At 40.3% G+C, this 12,252-nt stretch overlaps 1 protein-coding gene across 2 annotated transcripts in view; it reads left to right on the forward strand.

Annotated features, from left to right (window-relative positions):
- The window catches only part of LOC146479595 (14-3-3 protein beta/alpha-B-like), a 10,439-nt gene extending 994 nt beyond the window's left edge, over positions 1-9,445 (forward strand). The window contains exons 2-5 of one of the 2 annotated variants that reach the window (XM_085110466.1): positions 2,140-2,220; positions 5,746-6,046; positions 6,784-7,124; positions 9,243-9,445. In XM_085110466.1, coding sequence (XP_084966592.1) covers positions 2,148-2,220; positions 5,746-6,046; positions 6,784-7,124; positions 9,243-9,262 — 735 coding nt within the window. In that variant the 5' untranslated portion in view covers positions 2,140-2,147 and the 3' untranslated portion in view covers positions 9,263-9,445. Of the gene's footprint in view, positions 1-2,136; positions 2,221-5,745; positions 6,047-6,783; positions 7,125-9,242 lie in introns of both variants that reach the window. The other variant, XM_085110467.1, reaches the window with a different exon arrangement.
- The last annotated feature ends 2,807 nt before the right edge of the window (positions 9,446-12,252 follow it).

Raw genomic sequence — 12,252 nt, forward strand, 5'->3', positions numbered from 1 at the left:
TTATTGCGCGTAACTTAGCCTGTGAAATGCGCGAAAAGAAAAGGTGAAGTAAGTAGTGGTGTTGAATGTTTACTAAATAAGAAGATCAGAGACAAAGCAAGTTTTCGAACATCTCTGATAGCCGTTTACTGACAGTGCGAGACAGACACTACACCGAATAGCACCCGGGATATACCTATTATTATTAAAAAGGTCTGGTAAAACTTTGTAAAATGCTGCATTATCTTTTTGTCTTTTTTGACTTATAAAGCTTTGTATAAGTAGTCGTGCGGTACGACTTTCATGCTCCATCGCTTAAGTTATACAAAATAAACAACATGTAAATCCCATCAAAAACATAAGGAAATTTGCGTAAAAATCACGCACGCAATGGACAGTTTTTACAAGTCACGCACAGGCCTGTTCCAAACGTTGCTCTACTGCCGTGCCGAGCTTAAATCAATTTGACCCGGCAGTGGCACGGCAGTAAAAACACGCCAGTGGTTTCAAACGTCGAATTTAATTTAGTCGCGCCAAATTCTAAAATATAGAAAATATAGAAAACGACAAAATTAACCCAAAAATTTATGAATTTAGTTCGGCACGGCAATAGCACGCCGTTTGAAAGCAAGTCGCGCTGCTGCCGTGCGGCACGACAGGGCCTGCCGTGCTATTGTCGTGCTAAATAGTCGTGCCGAACTAAGCGGTTTCAAACGTCGTGTTACTGCCGTGTTTTAAGTCGAATGAAATTCTTGAATTTAGTTAGTAGCAGTGGCGCGACGTTTGGAACAGGCCTTACTAAAGAGCTTCGTGTAGGACTGAAAAGGAGAGAAATTATCTAAAAATAGAAGCAGTATATTGACAAAGCAATGGACTTCGTTATTTCCAAAACCTCTTGACTATTTATAGGTTATGTATTTGGGCTACGCTCTGAGAAACTGTACGCATAGCACATCTGGAAAGAACTTGGACGCAATGTTGTAGTCCGTCTGGTTTGCGTGTCGTAGCTAAACTCACGATCGGAACGACGCACTAGCGAAAAAAGTTCGTCCAGACCCATAATCCGTCTTGTGCCCGTCTCATGATAACCTGGGGTGAGTTGCATAAAATTTAAGGTCGGGCGTAACTGCTAACGCCAGACCTTCAGCCCAGTCACATTCAGTATTTTAACGTGTGACGATAGCATTTACGCCCGACGTTTAAGTTTTATGCAACTCACCCCAGATATCACAACAAATGTTTGCTCAAGTTCGCCCCGTACGGATTATATTTATTTATATATTTATTTATTTATTTATTTATTTATTTATTAAGGCTTTCACCAACCACATAAAGATAATACAGTGGCGAGGGATACACAACAGAGTGAGACTCCAATTAAAGTGTGCCCTTGAAAATTAGAATACGTATATAAAATTGACATATAAATCATTCTACATCTTAAGTAAGCTATATCTATACAAAACACCCTTAAAAGCTATATAAATTTAAATCTATATACTTAGAAAGTTGCGAACTAGATTAAATATTTGAAAAGTATCACAAATATTATGATATCATTTTGCGTCTTATAGTATAAAAGGTGGTCTAAGGCTTCGTTCACACTAGAGCCTGGGCATGGTATCTGGTCAGCTGCGCGAAAGCAAAAGCAAAGTGTGTGAGTAGTAGTAGAAGTATAAAGAGAAGAAACAAGAGTACCTTCAACTGATTGAAAATAAACCTTGAGTATTTTCCTCAAGCCAACAACCCCACTTGCTGGCTAAACATGCAGGAACCCTCGTACCCAGAGTCCCCAGGCTCTTTGGCCAGCGATTGGTCGCCAGGAGAGACTCTGGGGTACGAGTAATTTTATTTGATACCAGAGGATTTCTGCGGTAAAACAATGGAAGCCGTGACGGAGCTTATACAGAGCAGCCAATCAAAAAAATTTAAATTTTTTCAAATTCTCCAGAGTCTCTCCTGGCGCCTACCCACTGACCAAAAAGCCTGAGGACTCTGGGTACGAGATTGGCAGGTACCGGGTTCGCGGCCGGTAGGCTTCTTGGTGTTACTGGGACAGGAAAGCTATACTGCCAGAACAGCGTGTTAGCCCTCGCTGGAGCCTTAACTTGGCATATGCGCAGTGATAACTATTCTTTCACCTTTTTTTATGCATAGCAGGTGGCGCGATGGTTGAAAGCAAAGACAAAGGAGAACTTCTTGTTATAGCAAATCTTGCCGAGCAGGCGGAACGGTACGATGGTAAGTACAGTTGTACGCAGAGTGTTACCATAATTATCAGTGGCCTATGAGTGCGGAACGCGACGCGAGATGCGAGATCGAAGCGCGAGTGGCTCCGCGTTTCACGCAAATCCTCGTACTCTCCTAGCTTGGGTACCTGTTCAAAGAGCGCACAATTAGTTATACAAACATCCGCTAAAGCAATGAATGCTTTAATCTCCGGTGTCCAATTTAAGGCCATGTCAGGTGCTCGTATTTCAGAAAATCTGCCCTTTTTCTGCTTGCTTCGTTCCGACCGTTCAAGGAGGAAAATAACATTTCTAAATCGGAATCAAAATTTTCGTCTAGGTTCATTTGGTATTCGGGGATAAGTTTCTGAAGAAGCATACTACCTGGGGATTTAAATAAACTTAAATAAAACTATCTGAAATGTCTTGATTTGCGATTGAAAGAGGGGAGCTGAAAACAATAGCTTTACGGGGACTTAACCTGCTTAACGTGAAAAACGCAGACTAGATTACTTGATATTTGATGCCAATATAAATGAGGACTGTATTGACAGCTGTCTGACGATTGCGCAAGGTCAGAAATCTTTTCTGCTTTCAGATGTCGTGTGTAACACTGGGGAGGGGACAGAAGGGGGCTAATGTATTGACTGTACTTTTCCTGGGGAGAGGGCTCAATAAACAATGGGTTTGAACATTTTACCTGTTACTGAGTTTGCCTATGATACGCTAGTTCATGTATTAAGAATCTCCCAACATAAACAGATAAGAAAAAGGAAATATACGCTGGTTTAATTCCCGGCATAGTAAATCGAACGTTCGAAAATCGAACTCAATCGAACTCAATCGAACTCAATCCGTGGATTGAGTTCGATTGAGTTCGGCAATCGAACGAAATCGAACACCAGACTTTCAGTGAGTTCGATTTCCGAACAAATCGAATTCAATCGAACAAATCGAACTCAATCGAACTAAATCCATCTGATTGTGTTCGATTGAGTTCGGAAACCGAACTCAATCGAACACAATTTAATTGATTGAGTTTGATTGGCTCTGGTAAACCTATACAAAGTAAGCCCAAAGCAAGCCCATCAAAGCAGGTTTTTCTTGTGCTTCGTTACAATTTATTCAATAACAGAAACCCCATTTATAAACTGTCCACGGCAGTTAAGAAAACAGAACAGAACAGAACAAAGCTATCATTATTCCCGCAGGCGTATTCCGAAATTGTCGTACCCTTTCCTTTTTTCGCTAACTTACAATTGCTGAATGACAAATCGAAGGGTTACTTTTATGCAAAAATACAAGCAAATTACTATAAAACCTCGCCATCCTTAGCGTCAAAGCGGCATTCCGGGTAGCCTTTTTACTACGCATTTGAAGCTTACAATCCACAGCGCATCTGAAGCCATTTCTGCGTAATTTCTTCGTTTACGAAAACCTCGTGCGCTATACTCCAGACTGAAGTACATCGAGCTTCCAAGATGGTTAGAGATTTTCAATGTTTTCCTGTTTTACACAAAACACGAATTCGAAAATCGAACGTTCGATTTGGTTCGATTGATTTTTTTTTTCTTTTCGGTGACTTCGATTTTGTTCGATTGCCGAACTCAATCGAACTCAATCCACGGATTGAGTTCCATTGAGTTCGATTGAGATCGATTGAAATTTAGTTCGATTGGGTTCGATTTACTATGCCGGGTTTAATTATAGAGAATCAAACCAAATAGCAGTATAGACAAGTTACACAGTTTCATGGGTTCCAGACATTAAAATGTGGGAACATGAAAAAGTGGCCTTTAACCCCTGGGACTATCAGTGTTCGGGGATCAGTTCATTACGTCATAAATTAAAAGCGCTCGTGTAAATCCAAAGGTAACGCAATCACACAATGCGTAAGCCGTTTTCACTGCAAACTATTGAAAACCTAAGGCTCGAAGGATAATTCCAAGCAGGAATTCAAGACCTCTGGAGTGCTAGTAATGTATGAAAGCTTTCCGTGATAAATATCCCTTTTACGAACACCCCTTCCCCTTCACCCCCACTCCCCTTACCACTACCCCTCCCTCCCCGCCCACACACACACTCGACACACGCTCAAATAAATTGCTCAGCACGTAACCTTTACAATTTGACACGTTCACTAAGGTGACGGCGAGTGGTGGCCTGTGCATGATTCTGGTCACTTTGTGGTGACGGACGCACTGGAGAATACCCGTCTGTGAAGTACCACAGTTTACTTATTTAAATTTTTTCAGTGCTAAGCCACCAGTGTCATCAGATGTCGCGAAAGTAATTTAAATATAACCAGTGGAAATTTAGCGATCAAGTTGGTAACAAAGTAAAGTACGAAAGTAACTCCGAAGAACATCCTGCAGTACTCAATATTTGAGTCAACAACCAGGACGAGTTAGATTTATAGAAACGTAACGCTTGGTGAATTCCAAGCCCTGAGATCATTAAGAAATAAGGGAATTTTGAAGCTAATACTTCTTATTGTAAGGTATTCCAGTCGACATAAATTTTCCCTCCGACATAATCCCCGTATAGGACATATTCTGACTACGCTATCACGAGACATACAATGTGAAACAGTTTATTGAGGAATGATCAGTCAGTCATTTTTCTACAACTACCAGAATCCTTCAGTTTTTTGTTTTCTCATGCTAATTAGAGCCATTGTTCTTTGCTGTCCACTGGGATTACAAAATTTGAAATCAGTGAAAAGGAAAACGAAATGAATTCTGGTAGTTGTAGTAAAGTGACGCCATCATAAAAATGGCCAATTGTGGCATGCAGATAAGTGACTACAGTCAACTCTCTCATAGCGACCACTTCTCGTAAGCGACCACCCCCCGTAGGCGACCACTTCGAAAACAACCGTTTTGTTTCTCAGTTAAATACTGTTTCAAGAGCTCTCTTGTAAGCGACCACCACTCAATTTCTTAAGAGACCGCGACCACTTTTTAGGCCAGAAATTACACATATTCTTTTGTTTTCTGTTTCTGGTAAGCGACCACCCAACATAATCACGTATGATAGTTAATGAAATCATCACTTAGAAGTGACAAAAGTTCAATTTTTAATGACGCTACTCCGGACTGCTGACAGATAATAACAGTTTACAGACAGAGAAGATGGCTATAATTAGATCTCTTCCGAAATGTTATACAAAGTTTCATCAGAAGAATGAATAAATGTGAAAAAATCAAATAAGTTAGTTTCTATTTGCCTAATTTAGCTGCTAAGGTAAAATTACGCTTATTTTGTTGATCTTTCCCGTAAGCGACCAGCTCCCGTAAGCGACCACTTTGTCGTGCACCAAGGGTGGTCGCTTACGAGAGAGTTGACTGTATTCAGTTTTTTCATGAGGGGAGGGGAGAGTAGCTTCCCACGTAATCGTTTTTGGGGGAGTCATGTTACCCTCCTGTCGGAAGGAGGATAGTACGACTCCCCTTAGAGGGAGCTAGAGGGGTGGGTAATTCAGTTCGATGGATAAAATTCTACCAACCCCACCCTTATACTTTCCTTTGGTCTTTAGATATGATGGAAGCTATGAAAAGCATAGTGGTAATGTCTAAAGTACTGGAAACGGAGGAACGAAACATGCTCTCCGTGGCGTACAAAAATGTCATAGGGGCAAGAAGAGCGGCATGGAGAATATTTGGCGGCCTGGAACAGAAGCACGAGGACAACGCTAACCAGAAACAGCTTGTTACTGGGTACAAAGAAAAGATAGAGAAGGAAATACAAGACATATCTGCCGGAATTCTGGAACTTTTAGATGAATACTTGATACCGAATGCCGAGGAGGACGAGTCCAAAGTGTTTTTCCACAAAATGTGAGTTTACTTCAACAGTACAATGAAAACCCACTAAGGGAAGTGGCCAAAACTACTATAGTCGAACAGGACCCACCAAACCACAAAATAGATGGTGGTCTCTGCCTGCACCCCCCTTCCTCAACCTCAAAAATGGCCTCTTACATAACCACCCGGCCACCCACCCCTCTAGCCAGCAGTAAAAAATGACAATGAGCTTCAAACCTCACTTTTCTTGTTTATATAGCAATGCCCACACATGATAGCTGAATATTTTTGTGTCAACAATAAAATTTTGTTTAAATAGAAGAAAGATCCTCGCATGTTAATGTTCATGAGGTAGGTGGCGTCTTGATAGGGCGTAACGCTAAAGAAAACGTCAAAAGTGACTTCACGTTCTCCTATAAGTACTATGTCGCGATTATTCTAACTCGTTCAATTTGTCTAATGTGGCACCAAAGTAGGAGTAGAATTTAACTGCACGAGGTTCAAGTAAAGAAAGAGAAAGGTAAATACACCGATGCATTCTCACCTTCTCCATAAAACCTTAATTTAACAGAGTCAAATTGATGTAAAATAGAAGAGTTGGTTAAAAGTGGGCTTTTAGGCAGAGATTCACATGTAAATAAGTAGGCTTTTACGCCTCTTTTATGTTCTCCTGTTGCAATGACACATGACCCCATCAGCTCGGCCACCATTGTTGTCATTTATAAATTACATGTAAAATATAAATGCTATTATTGCTTTTTTGTATCCAGGAAGGGTGATTACTATCGCTACCTAACTGAGATCACACAAGGAGAGGAGAGGAAAGATCCAGCGAAAAAAGCACTTGACGCTTACACAGCGGCCAAAGAAGCAGCGTCGAATCTCTCTCCCACGCACCCTATCGGCCTTGGCTTGGCACTCAACTTCTCCGTGTTCTACTACGAAATCCTTGATTCCCCGGATGAAGCCTGTCGATTGGCTAAGGCAGCTTTTGATGGAGCGGTGGGGGAACTGGACAAGAGTGCTGAGAGCCAATACAAGGAAAGCACGCTGATCTTGCAGCTTCTAAGAGATAATTTAACGCTTTGGACTTCAGAAATGCAGGAAGAAGGTGAGAACAATCGAGAAGTTTCCTACTTAGCGGGAGGGGGGGGGGGGGTGTCCCAGTGCCCCCTGCCCCATTTACTCGCTCCCCTACCTCTGACTATAAGATGCTTTTTATAGCAATTTAGGGAGATTGTTGTTACCTTTTCTTCATCAAATTTTAACATTACCGTAATAAAGGTCGATTGATCCCGAGATATCCGAGAACGAGAAAGCCAGTAATTAATAATACTAAACAACTGCCCGAAAAAATAAGAAAACTGAAGAGAAACGGGTTTGAGTTCGATGGGGATTTCAGATAGTGTGAATGTACCGTACCGTGCCTCTTAATGCTCCTAATATGTTGGAAATAGTGTCTAAATTCTAAATTTTAGTTTAACAAGTAGAAATAACATTCAAGTGTGCTTGAAATTAGATACGATTTTCGCTATCATTTGTTTTTCGAGCAGAGGTTCCCTTTAAAGTTGCAGTGTTGTCACCTGTTTCTTCGGGGTGTCACTTTGAATAATCAAAAAACATATTTGAATTGATGGAATGGTCAAAATAATGATTTAGTTCGGTGAGCAATAACCCCTCTAGTGCACTGAAATTAACTAGAATTTTAAATTATCTTTGGCTGTAGATGGCTAGGATGGAAATGGATTGCAACTTGAAAAAAATGACCAATTTTTTCAAGTTCTTCCTGTGTCTTGTAGAGAAGTCGCCAAAAACTGCTTATAGTTTGCTCTTTCTCGGAGGAATCCCTCAGTATTTTCTACCCAGCGGTCTAAAATAAATTTCATGTTAGAAAAAAAAGGTTCTTTGTCAAATATTTGAGCCGTTTTGCCCAACTTACCGTATTTATTCGATTAAACGCCCTGGGAGCTTATTTAAGGACGGTGCCTACTAATACCGAAGTATTTTTGTGCGGCTTATGACTATGCGGGAAAAACAGATCTTAGCAAGGCCTCTTGGAATCCAAAAAGAAAATTGGGGGTAACCACGCATTTTTCAGAGATAATTAAGCAATAATATCTCTAAAAAGCGTCAAAATATAAAGCAATGTATGGGATTTTTTTCCTAAATTGAAGCTTAATTATCTCTGAAAAATGCATGGTTACCCCTTATTTTCCTTTGAGATACCAAAAGCACTTGCTAAGTTCTGCTTTCTCCGTATAGTTTTAAACCGCGCAAAATTATTCCTGTATTAGTAGGCACCACCCATAGGAAACCTGAGTATCTCGAGATGCGCAGAACGTATGCGCAGTAACAATAGTAGGCACCGTCCTTAATTTGGGCCCATAAGGGTGGGCTTTTATTCGAAGGTGGGCGCTTATTATTTTTCTAACATTTGCAGCAAGCGAGGACATTTTTTAGAGAATACCAAAACAGCGGATAACAAGTTTAGTTCGCTTCAACAAGACAAAACAAAGTGCAAAAGCTAACAGGAACAAGCCACAAACAATATAAAAGTTCATTGACTACCGCATGTAACTGACCAATTTTGGAACAGAACTGAAGCTCGTCTTACTTCACACTGGGCTAGTACAGACATTTCTTTGTTGGGAAGGGGTGGGGTGGGCGCTTGTTAACTTTTTGGGCTTTCAGGGTGGGCGCTTATTAACTTTTGGGCTTTCAGGGTGGGTGCTTATTCGAAGGTGGGCGCTTATTATTTTCCTAACATTTTCGGCAAGCGGAAACATTTTTAGAGTATAAAAAAACAGCGGATAACAAGTTTAGTTCGCTTCAACAAGACAAAACAAAGTGCAAGAGCTAACAACATGAAAAAAACCATAAACAATCTAAAAGTTCATTGACCACCGTATCTAACTGACCAATTTTGGAACAGAACTGAAGCTCGTCTTACTTCACACTGGGCTAGTACAGACATTGTTTTGTTGGGAAAGGGTGGGGTGGGCGCTTGTTTAACTTTTTGGGCCTTCAGGGTGAGCGCTTATTCGAAGGTGGGTTATTAACTTTTTGGGCCTTCAGGGTGGGCGCTTGTTCGAGGGTGGGTGCTTATTAACTTTTGAGCTTTCAGGGTGGGCGCTTATTCAAGGTGGGCGGTTAATGGAATAAATACGGTACAGCTAAATCACCATGACAATGCCCCTTAATTGGTGTTTTTATATTATTTCTTTTCCAGGTGGCGATGACGATGTCTAAAGAGAGATCACTCTTTGTGTTAATTCAGCTGAACTGTTGTTCAAAAGTTATAATTTAATAACATTAAAAAAGTATAGGAGCGCATCCAAGCTTTCAAATCAGTTTAGCTTAAAATTGCCCAGAATATTAACTTTGGAGTTATTTACCTAACCCGTCAAACAAATAAATGATTTTGTTTCTTGACTCATTTCAACCTCTTTGCAGCTTAAAAGTGACTTTTCGGTACGAAGAATTGTTTTGATATGGCTATGTGATATTTTTGGGATAGAAACTGGCAGGTTTCCTTCCTTATACAATTTTGTTGCGCTTTGATGTTAACATTTATTAAGTTTAGAAACTGTGAAAAAAAAGTTCTTTCCTTTATAAGCTCGGCAGTTATTTGAGACAATTGTAAGGGTCAGAGAAATTTAAAAATTTGAACGACCTTCAAATCGTCTACCAGCATTTCAGTCTGTGAATGTACCATAAATTTAAATGTGTAACGAGCTGCCATCACTTCCAAGAAGGGAGGGGGGAGTTGGTGTGTGATTCGTGGTATCTTGTTTTCATATGAACGTTACACCCATAAACGTCTGTACCATTCTAATACAAGATTCCAATGCGCTGGAAACCGAAAATGGCATAGCCTTTTTGCTTTTGAACCCCAGATGGTTTTCTCAAATTTTCCGATTTTTGTGCCCGAGCGATGCTGCGATGCTTCGTTCTTGAAAGTGAATCGTCACTTATCGGCTAGGTTTTCGTGACACTTTCTTGAGTTGTGTGAACCGAGAATCGAACCGAAACCTAAGTCAACAACGAGGAGCGAGGATTGGATTCTAGTAGAAAGATGGCGGTGGTTTTGGGCCACTTCTGTTCATACCAGGCCGGAGTATTTTTTACAACAGCATAAAATGCTATCCAGCATTGTGTAGACATAGCCTAAGTTTGGAGACCATAGCCAGTTCTATTCCATTCTTACTTTTTTACTATTATTTTTGTTTGTTTGGTAATTGTTGGCAGAATAAAGACTACAATTATTATCATGAAAAATAGTAGACAACGCACAACAGAAGCTTTCAATTTAGAATGTAACAAATTGCGCTCAATTTTCAGTCGCCTAGATTATCCTAGGGCTCTCATAGATTCCATCATTAGTAATTTTCTTCGTAATGTATCGGAACAGGCAGCGGAAGAGAAGCCTGAAGGCGGTCGTAAGATCAGAATTATCCTTCCTTTTAAGGATCAAGTAGCTGCCAATGCGGTTCGCAGGCAATTTAACGACCTAAGTAATAAGATTGGCCCCATATTGCAGCCAGTTTTTGTTAGTAGGAAATTAGAACATGATCTTAAGCCTAGGGAAGTTAAGCCGTCGATTGTGAATCAGCAATGCGTTGTCTACTATTTTTCATGTGATCTGTGCGATGCAGATTATGTCGGCTATACAGCCAGACACCTTTTTCAACGCGTTGCTGAGCACAAGAACTCGGCAATTGGCAAACATTTTCTTGAAGCTCACGGGAGCAAACACCTATTGAATCATGGCCATTTTAACATCTTGAGAAAGTGTCAGAGCAAATTTGATTGTTTGGTATTTGAAATGCTGTACATCAAGAAACTTAAGCCTTGCTTGAACACTCAAACGGACTCTATACGTGCGAAACTTTTTGTTTAACCAGTAGCATTCTTCAATGCTACTATTTTAATTAATATCTATTGTCCATTTTTGTATTTATAGCCGCAATCTTGCATTTTTAATTTCACTTGATAATGATGTAATGTACATCGAAACGTCGTGTTTTTAACCTTTTTATAATGTTTTTACGAAATGTTTTATCGCAATTTTTTATAGTCAAATGAACTGGATTTGCAATAAAAACACAGAATCGCGACCATAACTATTTTAACGCGAGGAGTTTTTCCCTCCTCGCGATATCCCCGCCTTCTCTGAAGTAAGAGTGCTGTCAGGTGAAAATCACGATGTCAAATTCCCTGGGGTAGACTAACCCCCGATCTCCGGGGAAGGCAATGTGGAAAAATGCCGGGCCTATCCGCAAAAAACTGTTTATTCAGACAAATTTTCTGTCATCATCAACGCCTTACAAATGCGGATGGTTTGTCGCGACTTTACAAATTTTGTTCAAGACGGGTTGATCTTCGAAGGCACCGCCGACGATTTTTGCCGCAGTTAAAAACTGGACAAAATCGATTAAATAAATAAAATTGTTTTTCTTGGCAATCATTTTTGGTAAAGCCATTATTAGGTGCTTCCACTGTCGAGATTGGACAGACTATGAAGTGTAAATAGCTTTGAGTGCGGATACAAACTTTACATACAAAAATTGCCTCGACCAAATATTTTGTGCGGTCTTTTACATGGCAATTCCTAAATTGTGGGCTAGTGCGGAAAGGCCCAATGCTGGAATTGACCGCTTTTCGTTCGACGACAAAAAGGTTACAGGACAAGCCTACATCCATTCAGCTCTCAGCTTTTGTACTACTGGGTCTTGCTTACTTTGTGAAAGCCAACTTGAAATGGTTTCATATACGGTAGACCAAGAGTTCCTCGAACCTTCTGGTTCAACTGCGTGTCAGTCGCGCGAGAAAGGCAACTGCTGCACAGAAACGCGTCGCGTCACCATCCGCGTGGGCACCCAACCGGATTATTTTGTTGTATATCAATTTGTTAGATTTTTAATTAGAAGATCCACCTGAAAACCACCTTGAAGTGATTGGAGGCCTCCTCGTAAAATATTTGTTATTTTTTTTATTTTATTATGAATGTCACGTGATCACGCGAGTGTGTGCAAGTAGGGTAAAAAATCATTGAGTAAAAAAAATTCAAATTGTTTTTAAAAAAAACATTTTGGTAATCGGTCTCTTAGTTCATTAGGCAGTAAGGAACAGTCGTTTATTGCTCTAAAATATGTTGTGTTTCTGCCCCATTCTGTTCTTTGCTTATGACACAGGGGCGACACTACTCGTAGTTTATACATACTACTGGTCGAACGGTT

This window comes from Pavona decussata, unplaced genomic scaffold, assembly GCF_977016875.1.
Source record: "Pavona decussata unplaced genomic scaffold, jaPavDecu1.1 SCAFFOLD_58, whole genome shotgun sequence".
In the NCBI taxonomy this organism is placed as follows: Eukaryota; Metazoa; Cnidaria; class Anthozoa; order Scleractinia; family Agariciidae; genus Pavona; species Pavona decussata.